The sequence below is a fragment of the Myotis yumanensis genome, unplaced genomic scaffold (genome assembly GCF_028538775.1).
Source record: "Myotis yumanensis isolate MYYU_CA2020_CCGP unplaced genomic scaffold, mMyoYum1.0.hap1 SCAF_5, whole genome shotgun sequence".
NCBI classification, from domain to species: Eukaryota; Metazoa; Chordata; class Mammalia; order Chiroptera; family Vespertilionidae; genus Myotis; species Myotis yumanensis.
In genome coordinates, this window is record NW_027223756.1 from 38,800,846 (window position 1) to 38,821,749 (window position 20,904).

Genomic DNA, 20,904 nt, shown 5'->3' on the forward strand with positions numbered 1-20,904 from the left:
CTTTGGTAACTAAAATAATGTGGTCCTGGCTCAGGGATAAAAAAAAAAAAAAAAAAAAAAAAAGAACAAGAAAAAAAAGAACAATGGAACAGAAAAGGCAGTCCAGACGAAGACTTGCCCAGCCACCAGAATGGCTGAAATAAAATAGACAGAAAATGCCCACTACTGGCGAGACTGTGGAGAACCTGGAATTCTGGAATTCTCATCCACACTTGGGGAGACGATCGTCTTCTTTGGAAAAGGTGTATTTACTGAAATTGAACATCTGCACACCTTATGCACAGCAATTCTGCTGTACAGTGTAAACATACAGAAATGCACACATATTTTCACAAAACACATACAAGATGGCTCATAGCAGCACTGCTCATTATAGCCCCAAACCTGGAAATTATTCAAATGCCCAACAATAGAATGATGAATAAAGAAATGAATGATCCAAAACTACACACAGCAACATGGATACATATACTGCTCAGCTGAGGACTAAAGAATCTATACCATGTGAGTCCACCCATCTAGAGCTGAACACAGGCAAAGCTGACCTTCTGTGTGTGTGCACGAGATGGCCGTGGGAGAGTCTCTGGAGGGCAGGTCATGTGCTGTTCCTTGACCTGGACACAGGTGTGTTGTGTCTGGCAATTCATCACACGGCATTTAGGAAATGTGCTCTTGCCTGTATAAGTTTTATTTTGACACGAAGTGAAAACAAATAATGAGGCAGACATCAGAGGTATGAATATGTTGATATCAGAATGAGAGAGTATTAAGTGTGTGTGTATTCACTGCCTTTCCACTGCCTCCTATGGAAGCACTTTAGCTTGCCACCCCTACCCCCCACCCCCCATCCCCCCACCCCCACCCCCATCACTGTGGCTTCAGAGAGGCTGATGGGAGAAAGGACAGGAAGGCCGGCATCAAAAGGAGCTGGAACACAGCAAGAGACTTTTACCTTGCAGAGTGAACATGATGGGGAAAGTGAAAATGACTGATGTGGAGAGAAACTGGAAAAGGTCCAGGAAGGCAGAGGAGGAAGAAGGACCAGCGCTCTTGGAGAAAAAGGCTGTTGGGGGAGGAGAGCAGGCCAGAGAGATGCAGGGACCCCCCAGCTGACTGCCTGGAGTCAGGGTTTGGTGGTGATTTGAGCATGGCCGTGGGCACCTGGAGCCTATTCAGGTTGACTGACAAAGAACGGTACTTTTTTTTTTTTTTTTTTTTAATATATTTTATTGAATTTTAACAGAGAGGAAGGGAGAAAGTCAGAGTGTTAGAAACATCGATGAGAGAGAAACATCGATCAGCTGCCTCCTGCACATCTCCCACTGGGGATGTGCCCGCAACCCAGGTACATGCCCCTGACCGGAATCGAACCTGGGACCTTTCAGTCTGCAGGCCGACGCTCTATCCACTGAGCCAAACCGGTTTGGCAAGAACGGTACTTTTAAGTTGTGAAGACAAAAAACAAAGTTCAGAATACCATGCATCATTTTATTTCTGAAGAATTTAAAAGTGGGTATTTGGTTGCCCTGGCCCGTGTGGCTTGGTTGGTTGGAGTGTCATCCCTACACCAGAGGTGGAGGGTTGGATTCTCAATCAGGGCACATACCCAGGTTGAGGGTTCAATCCCTGGTCGTGGCGTGTAGGGGGGGCAACTGAGCAATGTTTCTCTTTCACACCAATGTTTCTTTCTCTTTCTAAAATAACAAATAAATAAGTAAACAAATAAATAAATGTGGGTATTTGTTTAAGTACAGGAAAAAGTCTGGCAGAATGTGCACAAAAGTGATTAAAGATTTACATCTAGTTCATGGGATGGCAGAGGGTGGGGAGGTGGAGGTACAAAGCAGACTTTTTTTTTTTAACTTTAGATCTACGGGTTTTTCTGTGTTTTTTGTTTTCTTTTGTTTTGTTTTTTGAGTAGGGACAGTGAGTTAATTTTAAGCACAGTTTACTTTTACAATAATAGGTTGTAAAGACTAGAAAGGGGTCCCTGGAAGGAGTGAAAATTGATTAAAGAAATACCAATAACAAGATATGCAGATGATTGGTGTGGAGGAAAACTAGAGAAGGTCCCAGCAGAAAGTAGCAAAGAAGTCAATTTGAAATGACTTCTGATGAAAGTGAAAGAAGAAAGTGCCACAGCAGGACTGCATCTGAACATCAAAAAGACAACAATCATGACCACAGAAGAAACACACAACTTTAGCACAGGCCTTGAAGATGCTGAAATGGGTAAAGATTTTGTTCATTTTGGTTTTAGTCATCAATTCAAATGGAAACTAAAGCCAAGAATTCAAGAGAAGACAGAGACTCAGAAGGGCGCAATGACAGCGTTAGAAAAGACCGCTAAGAGCAAAGATGTGTCATTAGAGACCCAGGCTGAGCTCATCCACACCCTCGTCTTCTCAGTTACTATGTGTGGATGTGGAAGTTGGACAGTGGAGAAGGCTCGTAGGAAGAATAAGTGGATTCACTGGAAACATGGTGTTGGAGGGAAGCTCTATAGATATTGAACTTCCCAAAACACAAACAAGTGAGTCCTAGAGCAAATTAAACCTGAAACATTGCTGGAAGCAAAAATGAAAAAACTGAAGCTGTCCTACTCCAGGCGCACCATGAGCAGACAGGGTTCTCTGGAAAAGACAATGATGCTGGGAAAAATAGAAGGCAGCAGGAAAAGAGGAAGACCAAATATGAGATGGATCGGCATGCATCTACAGGAGCTGAGCAGGGCTGTTGGGAAAGCGCATTGCAGACATCACTCATTTGTAGGGTCACTGGGAGCATGTAACACAGTGAGGTAGGAAATGAGCAGCTCACTTCCTAAGTGAAGCCTTGGAGACCAACTCAGTCGGCCTTAGGGGATTCTGGCCAGAGGGTTTGGAATCATCCCACAGCCAATTCTGAGAGGCGCACAGTCCCTGCCCCCGGTGAGGATGGGGCAGATCTGGGTTCATGCATCACTTCTCCATCCCCCCCTTCACCTCCACCTTCTTCCACAGAGACAATCTCCCTACATCCTGAGGTACCCTCTCCTTCCTGCAAGCAGTCTCTCCTGAGCATCTTCCCCCTCCACACATACAACGTCCCCCTCTTTACTACCTCCATGGTGAAGGGGCCAGTGCCCCAGTGCAGAACTTGACCCACACAGCCCCCTCTACTCCTAGTCCCGGATGGAGCGCCTGGATCCCTAATGGGGAAAGAAAAAGTTCAGAATGTACACTTAGGGCACAAACAGGACCAGAGAGGCACTATTTGCCCTCCTGGAAATTAAGCCCAAATCCTGCCTCAGGGGTGGCGGGGGAGGAAGAGGACAGTCACTCCCGGGCAGCTGCTCCTGGTCTTCTTCGGGAGACAATCCCTGTCCTCTCAGAGCACCCCCACACAACATACAGAGAAAATGCTAAGAACTACCCCCCTCCCTGAAGGTCACTGCAAGGCCCACGGTCACACGTCATAAAGATGCTGTCCTGGAAGCACTTGGGTCCACAGGGTCTGTCTTTATCCTCAGCTGTGTGACAGCCAGTTCCACCAACAGGAAGTGATGCTCAGGGTAAAGTTACTGTGCAGTCCTTCTGTGGTGGCACAGCTCAGGTGCATTCTCTAAGCTGTGCTTCCAAGTCACCTGCTGCCCACCCACTCAGGGGCTCAGGTGGCCTTGTCTATAAATTTTAAAAAATATAATTAGTTATTTCAGAGAGGAAGGGAGAGGGAGAGAAAAACTTCTATGATGAGAGAGAATCATTGGTCAGCTGCCTTCTGTACACTCCCTATTGGGGATCGAGTCTGCAACCAGGGCATGTACCCTGACTGGGACTCGAACCATGACCTCCTGGTTCATAGGTCAACACTTAACCACTGAGAAACACTGGCCAGGCATCTATACATTTTTTAAAGATACATTTTCCAAAAAGCACTGCAAGGGAAGATGGATGCGTGAGCTTCTAACAGGGGAGGTGGTCCTGGCCCTCCTTGATCTTGGTCATGCAGTTTCCTTTGTCTGATGGAAGTTCTTTCCTAGTGAGCTCTGTTTCCCTTGGAGCCTCAGCCTCCAAGAGTTGAACTTCTTTCTGTGCAGGCCTGTGAGTGAGCAGGCGACAGGGGCAATTCTGAAGAAATGACCAGACAACAGGCCACTTCACACCCATTAGGGTCATGAAAATCATGACCTGGTGGGGAAGGCAGCTCAGCCGGCATTCAGGCACTCAGTCCTATTTCTAAAGATGGGGCTGAAGAATAAAAAAGAATAGTGGGGCGGGGAAGAAGAGCCTGGGATCCTGAGGGAAACCCCAAGACCACCCAAAAGAAAGGACTTTAAAATGCTGACTACGGATCTTCTGTGAGGAAGCAGTTGCTGTCCTGCCATCTGTGAGCAGGAGGTTCACACAGGGATTCTTGTATCAAAGAAACTAAGAGTCTCAGCAGAATTGACGTTCTTTTCCGTGGAGGAGGCAACAAAAGAAAAGTGCCCCATCCTATGCTGTCCTTGCCCCCTTAATGCCCACGAAGTGATCTGTGTCTGGCTCTCCCACCTCCTGGGGACCTACGGGTAAATAAACAGACTTTATTAGATGCCTACTGCATGCCAAAAATGTTCTGAGGCTACACTGAGATCGATGTTCCCCATACATTGATCTGAGTGTATCTTGAAAACAAAGCCATCAGGTACATAATGCTATTCCATTTTACAAATGAGGAGTCAGATAAGGTGTCTGAGATCACATAACCGATAGGTGGCACAACTGGCATTCACGGGCAGGCTCACCTGCATCCAAACCCAGACTGCGAGCCCCCCATTGCATCCTGGCATTCAGGTGAGGGGTGCTCTCTGGGCCTCTCAGCCCTGCAGTGGAAGCCCCTGGGGCAGAGGGGTAAACACGGCGTCCAGGCCCACACAGAAGGACTCTCTCTCCTGAGACCCTGAATCTCAGGCAAGAGACACACATGAAAGAGTCGGTGCAGATGCTCGGCTGAGGCTTCTACTTGGGGGCCGCCCACCCTTTCCTGCAGCCTGGACCTGGGAGCTGCCCTGCACGCTGCCCTTCCCACGCCTCTTCCTCAGCGGGCACTTCGCCTCTGTGAGCTCCTGCGTTTCTTCCACTACTCCCCCTGTCTGTCTCAATCTGCCTGAGTGACTTTCTGTTGCTAGTGACCAAAGAACGCTCATCTGTTCGCCATCCATCGGGTCTCCCTCCCTCGCCTCTGCTCCCAGAACAGCGCAGACCCACAAGGCCAGCCCTCATAGCCGCCTCCCTCCTCCCGCACCAGCTGGGCCGTCCCAGGCTATAAACACTTAGGGAGGATGAAATGAGAACACCACGAGCCCGAGTGGCCTGGAGCAATCTAGATCAAGAGATAAAGGAAAAGTGGGGACATTTCCATGTGTTTTGGTCATAACCAATCCTATCTACAGTTTCGCAAGGGCAGCTCTGTCTATGCCACCAGCCCAACAAGGATGAAAGGCACATATGAGGATGGGGCGGCAGGTTCATGGCAGGGCATGCCTGTGCCACCTCTCAAGGCTGCGGATAGCTCAGCTTTGGGGTGGCACACGGAACCTCTGTGAGGCCTCGGGAGGAAACACCGAGAGGCTCGGTGGTCAAAGGAGAGAGAAGACATGCAGAGAGACTGTGCAGAGGCGAGGCTCCCAGACCAGGGAGCAGTGGGGGAGTGCCCAGGTCTACACAGCTCCCAAGCCCTCCTCAGTGTAGGCAATTTAGCTGCAAAGGGTTGAGAAGGCTTTTCAGGAAGAATATTTCTGCACCATTTCCCTGTAGGAAAACATTTCTGACCGAGTGGCAAGTCCCCCAAGGCATCAGGCAGGACCGGATCTGATTCACGGAAAAGGGACCTTGGCCAGGGCCAAACCAAATGCTAATGACTTCCAATCATTGGCCTCGGAGCCAGCTCAGAACTCAGCAGAGCCAAGCCCTGGCCAGAGTTAAGCCTCAGATGACCAAGGAGAAAAAGCCAAGAGGTAAAAGCATGGGGAAAACTGAAAGGAAGTAAGGAGAAAGTCTAACCGCAAGAAGGGCCAACACCTGAGTCAAGAAGCTGCCCAGTGCAGGTTGGCGGGCTCCTGGACAGTGTGGAATTCAGGAAGGACAATGTCACGGTGGCAGCTTTTTTACAGCTTTTACTACCCCTTCTCCGTAACAGTCCTCTAGCAGACTTGTGACTATGACTCCACAACTCACCCAAACATGTTTATAAAATGAGCTGAATTCCATGTGCTCCTTTAGTGAGGGCATAGTTTGTCCTTTCTTCCCTCACCCCCATCTAACACTCACTGGAGGGTCTGGTATGAGCTGGGCCCCATGAAGACATCGGGGGAAATGTCAGGGTTTCACAGGCTGGTCAGGGGGAGTGACAGGCAAGTGAAGCGACCTCAATTCCAATATGGACTGTTTTGAGGGATACCCAAAGTGTGGTGGGATCAGAGTGGAGGGGGCAATACATTGTGCCTAGAAAATGGGGAAAGTTCCCAGAAGAGGTGAGATTAAAGCTGGATCGTGAAGAATGAATATAGATTCTTCAAGTAAAAAGCCAGGAGGGGAGACTGTGGAGGGGAGCTCAGCAGTGAGATCCATCTGGGCTTGTGTCCCTGCAGTCAGACGCTGTGAAAACTCAATGCCCCAGAGAATGGTTACACGAAGTGCTCCGAGTTCTGCCCCGCCGCTATGAGCTACAGGAGAGCCCTGCCCAGGTATGTCCATCCAACCTGGCTTGGTCTGGCAGGGAGCCCATCTCTGCAGCCATGAATGTCAATGTGGGCATCAGAACAGCAGCTGCACTTCTGGATCAGCTTTCTGAGAAAAGGAGACTGTCACTGTGTCTACACTCACAGCCCGAAACCTCCTCTAGAGGCTGCAGCTGGGAATGCCACAGCAGCACCGGGCAGCCTGGATCTCGGACCTATCACTGTGGTAGATCTGGTGGGCGTGTGCCCGACCCTCATCAGCAGGATAGGAACAGAGATTATGCCTCTGGCCCTCGCTCTGCGACTCAGGTTGTCGCTGCGAATCCCTCCGTTTCTTCAGCATGAGCTCGTAGATAAGCACGGCACAGACAGGACCTCTATGTCTCCCTGGTGATACCTGTGGCCCTCTTCAGCCTGAAGGATACGTTCCCCTTGAGAAAGGAGGAGATGGTCCTGAAGCTGACATGGGCCAGACCTGATGTGATGGGTCCCCTCTTCTCTTTCTGCAGAGTGCTAGGCACACGAGAGGCCTAAAAAATATACTTGATGTACAGATTGTTATTTGTAATTTTTAAAGTCAATTGTATGATGACCTTTCTTTGCACTTAAAAACTAGCACAATGTTTTTTGTACTTTGAAGTGCTCCAAAAACTGATATGATTATATTTACTATTTCTGACTCTCTTTACTCCAGATGGCTGGTTAATTTTGTAGAGAAATTAGAAACCACAATCTACACATGCTTTCACATGTTATTCAGTGTGACAGGTAACTTTTCTTCAATCTTTTTCTATATAAGAATTTTACTAATAAAATATTTTGGAGCAAAAAAAAAAAAAAGACAGAAGGGGAGAGACATTTCAAGCAAAGGAATGACACATGGGTGCTGACTGAGAAACAGTCACCCCATAGGGCGCAGGAAGGTAATATGATGTGAGAAATGGGTCAAGAGAGGAAAACAGGAATTAGATTGAGGAAGGCCAATACAGATTGCACATTTGATCCTGAAGGCCATGGAGAACCATGGAAGGCTTTTAGATCGCACATCGCTTTGCTCCAATCCTGAGAAGGCATGGAAAGGATGAAGGGTGATGAGGGTCTGAAGAAGGCAGTGGTGGTGGGATGGTAGAGGGGGGGCTCAGTCAGCACATGAAAGACAGGATAAGAGAACTAACGGACTAGAGAGAGAGAGAGAGAGAGAGAGAGAGAGAGAGAGAGAGAGAGAGACGAGGGAGGAGGAGAACCCTGAGAGAAGTAACAGAGGAGGTAAATGTAACAACTAGTTACCTTTGTCATCTGAGCCATGGTGCCCTGATATGTGGTCAAACATTCATCTGGATGTTTATGTGAGGATTTCTGGAATGATATTAACATTCAAACAGATGGATTTAGAGCACAGCAGATTATCCTCCATAATCAGTTGAAGGCCTGAATAGAACAAAGAGAATTCCCAAACAAGGGAGGATTCTCCAGCAGACTGCCCTTGGACTTGATCTGCAACACCAGCCCTTCCTGGTTCTACAGCAGATGGCCTTTGGACTCAAACTGGAACATTGGCCTTCCTAGGTCTCCAGCTTGCTGACTCACCCTGAAGATTTTGGACTTGCCAGCCCATAATCACATGAACCAACTGCTTAAAATAAATCACTTTTTAAAAAATGTATTTTTATTGATTTCAGAGAGGAAGGGAGAGGGGGAGAGTGATACAAACATCAATACTGACAGAGAACCATTGATTGGCTGTCTGCATGCCCCCTACTGGGGATCGAATCCGCAACCCAGGCATGTGCCCTGACTGGATATCGAACCGTGACCTCCTTCATAAGTCGATGCTCAACCACTGAGCCACGCTGGCCGGGCATAAATCGCTTTTTATATACATATATCTTTATAAAGATATATCTTTAAAAAAAATTGTTGACACTATTACAGATGTCCCCCATTTCCCCTTCTTTGCCCACCTCTACCCGTTAACCCCCATGCCCCCTCCCAAGATATATCTTTATAAAGTTACAGATAATCTCTTTATGTAAGATATATTTATTGGTTTTGTTTCTTGGAGAACCCTAACAGTGAGGAATAGGTCTGCCAGCCTCCAGAGTAAGGAAGAAGGCAAACACCACAGCCCACTGCTGTCTTCATGACTACCCCCAACATACGTGTGCCCAGAGTCAACACACAGAGACGACAGCCCACTCTGGCCTGGCCCTGTGCCACTGCCTCCACCTTATTGTGCCATTTCATCCAGGAGCTGCCTGGGTACCTCCTCTCAGATGTCCCATAGTCATGTCACAGTGAACAGGTCAGAACAAACTCCTCATCCTCTTCTCCCCCATTGTAGCAAATGGCACCACTGAATTGTCCAAGTCAAAATCAGGGTGTCATCCAGAATTGGAGAGTCATCTTCTCTCTCCCTCATTCCCCGCTACTCAGTCATCCTCTAAGTCATGCCAGTGTACCCTCTAAAGTACACTCTACGTCATCCGGTCTTCCCACTGCCTCCACCACCATGCCCTCAGTCCAAGCACTGGTGACATCTGGCCTAGACCATTGTAATAACCTCCTAACTGGCTTCCTCACTTCCTTGACCCCCACTTTCCTCTCAGGCACTTCTCCCAGTCCACTCTCCATGTGCATTAGCCAGAGCTTTGAAAACATAAATTGGACAATGTCACTTCTTTATTTTCAACCCAGCGACAATTTCCCATTGCTTTTTCGATGAAATACATGCTCTTCCATAGCCAAGAGGGCTGGGCCACATGGACCTGACCCACCTCTCCCACATTATCTCATCATGCCCTCCCCTGCTTGCTTCAGACACTGACCCTTCCCAGTTTCTAGATGACACCCCAACCTCTTGGCTGCCTAAGAACCAACTTGCTATTCTGAGGGACACTGGTGCATCTTGGGATGCCTGGCTTCTCATCACACAAATCTTGGCATCAGTGTCCTTTTCCCAGAGAAGCTTCCCCTGGTCTCCCTTTCTAAAGAATATCTTAACATCAGCACCCCTTTAGCCCTCTACCAAAGGACCCTGTTCATGTCGCCATAGCTCCTATCATAATTCACAGTTATCACTTATTTATTGATTTACCTGTTTTAGTTCATTTGTCTTCTCTACCCTAACCCAGACACCTGGAATGGAAATTCCATCAGAGCACAGATTTTGTTTTGTTCACCTCTGTGCCTTCCAAATATAACAGTAAATATTTTTAAATGAAGAATAAAACCTACGCTTGGGATTTCTGTGCCATTATTAAAGAGTAGTTCAGCCCTGGCCAGTGTGCTCAGTTGGTTGAACGTCATCCCGTGCACTGAAAGATTCCCGGCCAGGGCACATACCCAGGTTTCGGGTTTGATGCCTGGTCAGGGTGCATGCGAGAGGCAACTGATCGATGCTTCTCTCAACATTGATGTTTCTTTCTCTCTCTCTCTCAAAAAAAATCAATAAAAACATATTCTTTAAAAAAAAATAATTCATTGAAGCCCAGAAAAGTTAAATAACTCACACAGTTCTAATTGGCAGATCCAGGTCTCAAGTCCAGGCCTGTCTTATTCCAGAAGACCTGCTTTCTATTACTCTCCATGAGTTTCTATGTGAAACAACCTCTACAGTGCACCTTTCAGCTTTAAAAGATCCTCTAGAAATATAGTGTTTACGAAATACAAACATTTTTGGAATACCTGTGAGGGTCAGGTATCCTGCTGAGTGGACAGTAGACATTAAGTCAGATGGAGCTATTTCCCAGGAGATCAGGAGGTGGGGAGTATAGGTGTGTGATCCAGGAAGACACCTGGACAGGGCTGTGTCCAGCTCAGGGCCAGAAACAGAAACTGTCTACTTTTCAGGTAAATACCTTTTAGCTGTTTTACTTGTTGTTCTGGACTATTCAGAAAATGTGCCTGGCTGGTGGGGCTCGGTGGTTGAGTGTTGACCCATGAACCAGGAGGTCGTGGTTCTATTCCAGATCAGAGCACATGCCAGGGTTTCAGGCTTGATCCCCAGTGGAGGGCATGCAGGAAGCAGCCGATAAATGATTCTCACTCTTTCTCTCTCCCTTCCTCCCTGAAATCAATAAAAATATATTTTTAAAAAAGAGAGAAAGTGCAAATAAGAAAAAAAAATGAAGGGCACTTATAATGCAATCACCCACTGTTCACATTGTGATGTTATTTTGCTTTAAAATCAGTTTTCTCCCTATTGAAAAGCTGTGGCTATATTTCCCTTATAAAGGTCTCTCTGTGTTATTTTCAATGTTTTTGCTACTGCAAGTGATGCTCTGATAAACATCAACGTACAAGCACCTTCACACAGCTGTCAGGATATATAGAGCCTAGGAGTGAAAGTGCTGGGAGAAAGTTTGTACTTTCCAAATTTTTGTTTATATGCCAAACTTCCCTCCAGAAAGCTGGAAACAATTTAAACATTATCAATCTGATTGCTGAAAACTGATATCTTGCTGGGTGTTTCTGCAATTATTCATGACATGGACCATTTTTTAAAGTGCCCAGAGCAGTGCCTGGAGCAGAACGGGTGCTCTGTAAGTATTCACTGAAGGGAAGTGTCACCATTTGTATTTTTCTACTGGGGACTCCATATATTCACATCCTTTGCCTATTCTTCCACAGAAGTATTTGGCTTTCCTTATTCTTTTGCGAGAACACTTTTTATCTCAGGACTATGAACCATGTGTTTGTTATTTATGTTGAACTTTGTGTTTTACTTGCCCTTGATTTGAACTTCTGTGTGCTTTCCAGTAAATTTTTAAAATATTAATTATCCTCCTCTTTTCAATTCCTGCTGGAATTCTATAGAATTTAATGAATATAGTGGGCTCCCTCTGGTGGTCACAAGAAAATCCCTAGCTCCCAGTGGTTAGTCCATAGTTAAACCTCGAGACTTTTATTTACAGGACACGGTACATTTTATAATTAACAGATTCCGAGTGGCTAGACGAAGCCTTAAGAGAAGACTTCTAATTATTTTCTTCCATTCATCAGTGGGTCTACAAAGTGGTTCGAAAGGCCACTGTCCAAAACCATGCTTATAGGTCTTGCCTGCCAAATCCCTCTTTGGGGATTTCCTGTGTCTACTGGGACATCACCCTTCCCCCAGGCTTGCAGCCTTGGGCACCTCTGTCCACTCCCAAGCCCATCCATCCTGTTTGTGAGTTCTGTCCACCACATGGTCCAGGGACTGTGACAGCTGCTCCCTGTCATCAATTCTCATGGCCCTCATTCAAGTTCTCGTGACCTCTCTTCCAATGAAGTCATTAGCAGACAGTAATCATCTCTCCTTCAAGTGCTCAGCACCATTCTAGGGTCAGGGGACGTGATAGGGAACAAGACGAGGTCCCCACCCTGAGCACCCTCTCAGTGAGTGTCTCTGCTGGAACCAAATCTGCAATCCTGATCTGAGGTGATCTCCCCCTCCCTTTAGTCTCTGTAGGACTTTCCTCTTCAAACTCTTTCCGTTCTCAACATATTATAATTCTTCTATCTGTGCTGTCGTCCTCCAACAGCCAGATCTGCAATCCCTCTAACAGTCTCCCTTTAACAACCTTGGTCAAGATTGCCCCAAGGAGCCCTACCTGGCTTGGCTCAGTGGATAGAGCATCAGCCTGCGGACTGAAGGGTCCCAGGTTCGATTCTGGCCAAGGGCACATGCCTGGGTTGCGGCTTAATCCCCAGTGAGGGGTGTGCAGGAGGCAGCCGATCAATGATTCTCTCTCATCATTGATGTTTCTATCTCTCTCTCCTTCTCTCTTCTGCTCTGAAATCAATAAAGAAATATTAAAAGAAAAAAAAGATTGCCCCAAGGACAATTACAGAATAGGGTACAGAGAGATGAGTGAATGAATGAATAAATGAATGAACAAATATCTATGCATGGTAGAGAGGAAACTGAGACCATTCTATAGAGAATTCTAGCCCTCCCCCCAAAAATCAGACACACAAACTATTCCCTTCCACTTTGCACAGCTTGACATGAATAGCTTAACTGTCATTACGCTACTGAAATTTACCACAAACTCAAGTCAACTAGGATTTAACACATAAAAAAAGGTATTATTTTAAAAATTCTACAAATAAGAAATAATTGGAAGGGGGATAACAATTTCCAGTGTCAAAGTAGTAGGAAAAGGCACCCTCTTCGCTAAGCTCTTTCCCAAGCCAATGGCCAGAACAAACAGGCTGCATGCAAGCGGCTTCTACCAAGTCTGTTCTGTTCTGTAACATTCCCGCAAGCTGTCGATGGATGTATCAAGGTCTATGTCATTTCCACGTGGTGCTTTGTGCTCTCCTAGGTAGATTTTCACTCCTTGGCTCAAACTCCCAAGCACTTTGCAGAGCAGTGAAATTCTAACTCTGATTAATCTGTCTATTAATTTCTGGAAGGTCACCCTGCACTGCAAGCACAGTGCACTTCATGTGGAAACCATATGCAATGTCGCTGGTCTATTATATAAGGATACAAAAAAGGCACAACAAGGAATTGAAGGGTATTACCACAGTGATGAAAAGTTCTGAATATTTCCAAGGCAGGTCGAGCCCGGTTAGAAACAGTGAGTTGTGTGAAGGGGCAGCCACCCTGGGCTTTGCACGTGGCCTCTGGAGGCCATGAGTGCCTGACCGGAGTCCCCAGGCCACACGGTCTCTTTTCTTTCTGGTTCTCTCACCCCAGTGCTCTGTCACCAGCCTTTTCTCACCCACGTCCCAGAAGGACATTCCAATAAAGCCTGCCAAGCCTTTGTTCTTTCCCCCCAGAATAGTCCCAGCGAAACGCCAACTCTGAATTTCCTCTCCCTACCTCTCTGACAGCCCTGACTGATGTCAACAAAAATGAAGAAGGTAACAGGCCGCACTAGGTGAGTCAGCACTGGCCTGGGGGCAATGGATCTGGCTTAAGAGTGACCACAACTGACTCTCCAGAAGCAGTGCCAGGCCCTGTTCTGAACCCTCTACATGTATTTACTCATTCAATCCTTGCAACAATCTTTTAAGGTAGATGCGATCAGAAACCCCATTTCACAGATGAAACACTGAGGCACACAGAGGATAAATTACTCGTCCAAGGTCATGGAGGTCGTGACAGAGAATTTGAACCTGGCAGTCTGGGCTGAGCGTCCAAGCGCTTTCCCACTGGGCCATGCTGCCTGTTGGACAAGTTCAACAGCAGAAGACTTGTGTGGTTCAGTGGCTAGTCAACTGTCCCTGAAGCAGGACTGAAGTGGTCACCTCCCATCTGTGTCTACCCAGCTGTATCATTTTCTCTTCTGGGAAGAGCACACTAAAATTCTTAGGGTAACCCCATCCCCACCCCGCCCTAATTCTCAGCCCACATTCTGGCAGCATCAACACCAACCCCTATCTAAGAAAAGTCACATGACCTAGACCTAGCTGATCAGTGCATCCATGCTCCAGGCACAGTAATTAGTTCAGGGATAGGCACCTGCCCCAAACCAAGAAAGTCCGGGTCAATTCTGAGACGTTTTATTTAATTGTGGTAAAATACATACAAAATTATGTATTTTTACCATTTGAACTTTTGAAAAGTGCACAATTCCATGGCACTGAGTATATTCTTAATGTGTACAACTATTACCACTACACAACATTTCCAGCACTTTCCCTTCTTTCCAAACAGACACCCTGTACCCGTTCCACAATAGCCCCCTGAGTTACTTTGCTAGGGCTGCCAGAACAAAGCACCATAACAGTCTGGGTGGCTTCAACAAGAGAACTTTATTTTTTCATAGTTCTGGAGACCGGAAGTCCAAGATCGAGGTGTTGGCAGGGTGGGTTCCTTCTGAGGCCTCTCCCCTTGGCTGGTCTTCCGCTGTGCATATATGTGTCCTAATCTCCCCTTCTTATGAGGACACCAGTCATATGGGATTGGGGCCTACTTTAAGGACCTCATTCTAACTCAATTACCTCTTTAAAGACTATATTTCCAAATACAGCCACTTTCTGAGGTACTGGGGGTTAGGAATTCAACATGTGAATTTTGAGGACACATCTCAGCCCATAACACTTCTGCATTCCCTGCTGCTGGGACTTTTGGGAAGCAGCGCTCTGTCTGTTGGGGTTGCTGAGAAGGAGTGGTCTACCCATGGAGCTGTTGGGGGCCACCTCAGGCCCCCCGGAGAGACTGTCTGAAAAGGACACAGAGAAGAGCTTAGAGATGGAGAGAGAGGCCCTGAGCCTGACACACCTGATTCCGGCTCTGCCTCTGACCTTTTCATTTCCAGTTACATGAGTTAATAATTTCCCCTCTTTTGATTTATTAATGTAGCATGGTCAGAACATTAGTTAGTGTTCTGAGGTTTCTAACTAAAAGAGTTAGTTAATGCAACCACCTTTCACACCAGAGTGGCCCACATCTCCAGGACGTGCAGGATGGGACACACGGCAGCTGTTCACATGGATTTAGGCTCTGAGGTGCCAGCCCTGAGCCGTCCTCTGGAACTTCAGAGCACAGTGAGGCGGGGTATTGCCGGAGTCTCCCACAGATCAGGCTTCAGGGCCATCCCCAGCCCCAACCCCTCTTGCAAGGATTCAGGATGACTGCTCTGAGGGCCACCTCCCCCAACACACGACGGGCTCCCGTCCTCCAGCCCAATGTCGCCCGGCCCTGCAGCATGCCTGGCTTGTGATGGGCTTCAGGACAAAGCACGGGGAAGCAGAGGACAGGGCGAGCAGCAGCCCTCCTTCCCTCCAAAACTTCCCCGGAGGACGGTCTTTAAGAACATAGGACAAGAAACAATCCAGTGTCCCTGTGGGGTCTGGTCACATTCCTCAGAGGACAGCCCGACAACCAGACAGGATTCCATCATTTAACCCAACAAGGCAGCACCTGCCCTCTGGTATTGGACTGAGTCAGACCATCTCAAAGAGAAATTGCAAACTAAAAAAAGCAACACAGGGACCACAACCTCTGATACCATTTGTTTAAAAACAGGAAGGGAGCTACTGGCTGAAATGTCCATAAACTATCTCAAAAATCAGGCTGTCTGGCCCTAACCGCTTTGGCTCAGTGGATAGAGCATCGGCCTGCGGACTCAAGGGTCCCAGGTTCGATTCCGGTCAAGGGCATGTACATTGGTTGTGGGCACATACCCAGTGGGGAGTGTGCAGGAGGCAGCTGATCGATGTTTCTCTCTCATCGATGTTTCTAACTCTCTATCCCTCTCCCTTCCTCTCTGTAAAAAATCAATAAAATATATTTTTAAAAAATCAGGCTGTCTGTACCATAGCCACTAGCCACACATGGCCATTTAAACTAAAATTAATTAAAGTTAAGTAAAAATTCAGTTTGTCAGTTTCAAGGGCTTGATAACCATGAGCAGCTAGTGGGGCCGCCAACTGGACGACTGGATGGTGTGCAGTTCTATCATCTCACAAAGTCCCATCAGCCAGTGCAGCTCTGGAAGACTTCAGCTACCTGGTAACAGCCCCTGGGGAGGGGAGCAGGAGGATGGGGAGCGGGGGGTATTTTTCACATGTAATCTTTGGTAGTACTTGATATTTTTTTTTTATCACATCATATATTATATCCTACTGAAAGTTAAACATTTTAAAACTTCAAACATTTTTAAGCATTTAAATACACAGGGAACATAAGAAGGTGTTGGAATACCTAAGGGACAGGGCTCAGTTGCACTGTCTAAAGCAGTGGTTCTCAACATTGGCTGCACATTAGAATCACCTGGGAATCTTTTTAAAATCCTGATTTCTGGGCCTCATCCTCTGGAAATTCTGTTTCTTTGTTACTCCTGTTATGGCCCCACCCCATAACAAAGAAACAGAATTTCCGGAGGATGAGGCCTAGAAATCAGGATTTTAAAAAGATTCCCAGGGGATTCTAATGTGCAGCCAAGGTTGAGAACACTGTCTAAAGCAGGGGTCCTCAAACTTTTTAAACAGGGGGCCAGTTCACTGTCCCTCAGGCCGTTGGAGGGCCGGACTATAGTTTAAAAAAAAACTATAAACAAATTCCTATGCACACTGCACATATCTTATTTTGAAGTAAAAAAACAAAACGGGAACAAATACAATATTTGTATTTGCATGTGGCCCGCAGGCCGTAGTTTGAGGACCCCTGGTCTAAAGCAGTGGTTCTCAACCTTCTGGCCCTTTAAATACAGTACCTCATGTTGTGATCCAACCATAAAATTATTTCGTTGCTACTTCATAACTGTAATGTTGCTACTGTTATGAATCGTAATGTAAATATCTGATATGCAGGATGGTCTTAGGCGACCCCTGTGAAAGGGTCGTTCAACCGCCAAAGGGGTCGAGACCCACAGGTTGAGAACCGCCGGTCTAAAGCCTGGGAGTGTCTGTGGAAGGCAGAGAAGAATTTAGGGGCAGCTGTGAGAACAGGCAGCCTCGGGGGCCTCCCGGGGAGCAGCCGCACACCTGATCCACACTCGCACCTCATTCATGCTCACACCTGATCCACACTCGGTGGTGCAGGAAGCTCCTCCGTCCCTCCCATTTCAATCCTCTCAGAAACCTTGTAAGGTCCTCAGGACGATTATTATTGCCATTTGTTTTAATTTCCTAAGGCTGCTGCAACAAATTACCACAAACTGGGTGGTTTAAGATGATGGAAACTTCTCATCTCCAGTGCTGAAGGCCAGAAACCCAAAATCGATGTGTTGGCAGGATGGATTCCTTCTGGAGGCTCTGAGGGAAGACTCCCTCCCACACCCCTCCAGCTTCTAGTGGCTGCGATCACTTTCCACGGTCCTGGCTTGTCTGATCTTGCCTCCACCCTCCCATGGCCTTCCCCTCTGTGTCTCTGTATCCCAAATCTCTCCCTCCCGTATCTTACAAGGACAATCGTCACTGGATTTAAGGCCACCCTAAATCCTGGATGATCTCATCTTGATATCCTTGACTTAATTATATCTGCAAAGACCCTATTTCCAAATAAGGCAGAGGTGGGGAGCATCCATAAGGTCCTCGAAATCATTTGGTCTGGCCCTGCCAAGGCTTTAGGGGTGAGTTAATTAAATGTTGACCAAATATAGCAGGCTAATTTTTAACTTGATACTTTTGTATGGCCTGCAAATGAGGTTATACATCTCTAAATGGCCCTTGGCAGAAAAAAGATTCCCACCCTGAAATAAGGTCACATTTATAAGTTTGGGGGTTAGGACTGGGACATATCTTTTAGGGCAGTGATGGCGAACCTATGACACGTGTGTCAGAGGTGACACGCGAACTCATTTTTTGGGTTGATTTTTCTTTGTTAAATGGCATTTAAATATATAAAATAAATATCAAAAATATAAGTCTTTGTTTTACTATGGTTGCAAATATCAAAAAATTTCTATATGTGACACGGCACCAGAGTTAAGTTAGGGTTTTTCAAAATGCTGACACGCCGAGCTCAAAAGGTTCGCCATCACTGTTTTAGGGGAACACAATTCAGCCCACTACACCATTTTATAGATGAGGGGTGCAAAGCTTGAGGGCCTCTCACTTGTCCAAGGTCACAGGACTACTTCAGGGCCCAGCCCTGCCAGTCCCCCTCCACTGACTCAGGCAGGAGCAACAGCCTGCCCCTCCTCTCAGCCTCATGGCTCCCGCAGAGTGTCGCTTCACAATGGGCAGCACACACAGAAGAGCCGCCCCCTTCTCTGGCCTCGATTATCAGTCTGCTGCATCCTAGGATCTGACAAAAGATTACACTGTCCTCCAGGCGTGGGAAGGAGCCAGGCCAGGGGGATCTGTGGGGTATCTAAAATCAGATGGGACCCAAGCTATGGAGGGTGGTCTGTGTGTCTGGACTCCAGAAGTCTGCAGGGCAGATCAGAGCCAGAGAGAAAGGGAATGAGCTAAGGCTTCTGGTGTTGGAGAAAAGGCCTCTGTTGGAGAATGTGCCAGCCTCTGGGGTTTTGCATCAATGTAGGGCTCTGGTCCAAAGGGCTCAAGTGAGTCCTCCAGCTCAGGGTGACAGGAGAGAAAGTATAGCAGGCATGGGCATGAGTGTGCATGGGGGCCTGGCCACACTGACCACAGCTGCCAGAATGGCTTGATGGCAGCCACGAGCCCTCGACAACATCAGCACAGGGCTGCCAGCAGGGCCCTTCTCAGAGAGCAGGGAAGGTGACTGTCCTCTTGTCAGTGGGAACTGGAGGCTTTGACCAGCCTTTCAGCCTCCATAGTTTTCCCTGAGACCCTTTTGGGTCCCCCAAGGAAAGACAGGACACAGGACTGCCTCTGGGTCATGGGCTTTGACCTGTGTTTTCTCTAGGACTTCAAAAGGCCACTCTAATATTGTCATCATTTTTTGGTGAAGACCCTATAGTTAATAAGTGGAAGACCAAGGTTTGGACCTGGCTTGGGTTTAGTCGGGAGCTCCGTGCCCCATCCCTGCCTCCTCCTCCCAGTTCCTCTGTCATATGTATTTGGGACTTTCAAGCTTCCTGTCAGCAGCCCACAGCATGAAACCCAGTTCACTTCACCATCCAGGTCATGCCTACAAATAGAAATAGCTGAAATAGAAACTTCACTCCAATAGTTTTTATTCAAGTCTATGCTAGTTCAAAATTTCAAAACACTGCTGTAACCCACGGAACTGATTTCGTATCTTACGAATGCATTGTGCCTCCCAGTTTAAAAAACATCCACAACACTCAGAAAAAGCGGGGGAATCATTCCTATTTTATATATTTTGCAGATCATCCGAAAATTATTTGTGGGTCTGGATTTTTTACCCCATTGAAACACAGCTTCTGACTTACTGAACAAATAGTGATGTCATTACCTGTCATATCCTTTTTCTCCTATCAAAACCTTGGGGAGGTCCTACTACTAAAAGCTAGCTCAAGCTGGACCATCAGGTCCTCTCCTGCTGGGCCCCCAGAGGCTGAGTTTTCCCACCAGGAGGTCCACCCTTGCAGACATCCTGGGCATCTCCCAACCTTGAGATGTTGACTATCAGTGAGCTTCGTTTCTGGACCAGTGAAGGAGGTTGGGAAATGCCATGCAACTTGGCTAATGGAAGGTGTGACAATAAAGTTAAGGGCCACTGGCTCAGCTGCTGTGATCTATGTTTTGTCATCTTGTCCAACATGGAGAGAAGCCTGGGAAGTATTATGACTTTCTGCTCATTCACTGCTTTACACACCCTCCTGCGAGAGGTTAATGCTAACCCTAAAAATGCCAGGGCTGCAACTACACACCTACATTCTCAATCATCGTCTGTGCAAAGCTCCCATGAGGACAACCAGGAAGACCTGATAGGAATCAGGATTTGAGCCACATGAGTTAGGAATCAACAAATCCCAGTTCTATTCACAGCCATACTAGTCTACACCACCAAAACCCAAGAGAGATATGATTATTTGAATAATTCAGACCACGTTTCCTGCTTCCTTCATCTACCTCCACCAAAAGAAATGAAAACCAAAAAAAAAAAAAAAAAAAAAAACAACCAACAAAAACACACAAAACTATTTGGCCAGATTATTTATCACAACCCTCCCCCCAGACCCCCCAAGGTTTGAAATAGAGATAAGGTCACAATGATAATACCCTGTGGCTGGTTCGTGCCTGTTTTTCCATCTTCAGAATGGAATGGCTGGTGCTGTCCCAGCATCTAAGCCTTTATTATAAGTCATCTCTAATGGTTCTCAGCTCCCCCGCCAATACCACCATTGCCGTCAAACCGAAACAGTGAATCATGCTGTGATCTTTGACTAACGACATGCCTGCCAGGGAAGAGGTAGGAAGAAAGGCCCATGATGGGCCACAAGGTACAACATACAGCCTGAGACCCAAGGCAATCATCTTGACCATGTCCTTGGCAATTTTGAGCAGACAGAGAGAAGCCAGGCCTACAGAAGTCAGGAGCCAGCAAGGATCAAATGTCCACTTACCCGGAGGGCAGACGCATTCCGATGGCGCTTCCCGAACAGTCCGGAGCTTGACTAGTCCCTCCAACTTCTGAAACAAGAAGGAAAGGGAGGAGAATGAGGATGAGCTTTAGAACAGAGTAGAAAAATCAGCAAAAACCAATGTATCAAAAAAACAGAACAAAAACTAGATCGACAGTGATGGGGGTACTTTTGAGAACATTTTTAATAGGTCATTAAATTCTACAGACAGTTTTGGAATGAGAGAAGAAACAAAAATAAACATCGAGCAATTACTCGGGAGTCCCTGAAAAGAAGGCGGCACATTTCTGC

General features: G+C 46.9%; 1 protein-coding gene across 1 annotated transcript in view; it reads right to left on the reverse strand.

The window, feature by feature from the left end:
• Positions 1-20,904, reverse strand: part of COL23A1 (collagen type XXIII alpha 1 chain) — a 267,654-nt gene that overhangs the window by 216,466 nt on the left and 30,284 nt on the right. The window contains exon 2 of the mRNA XM_070415140.1: positions 20,596-20,662. Within this exon, the coding sequence (XP_070271241.1) occupies positions 20,596-20,662 (67 nt within the window). The remainder of the gene's footprint in view (positions 1-20,595; positions 20,663-20,904) is intronic.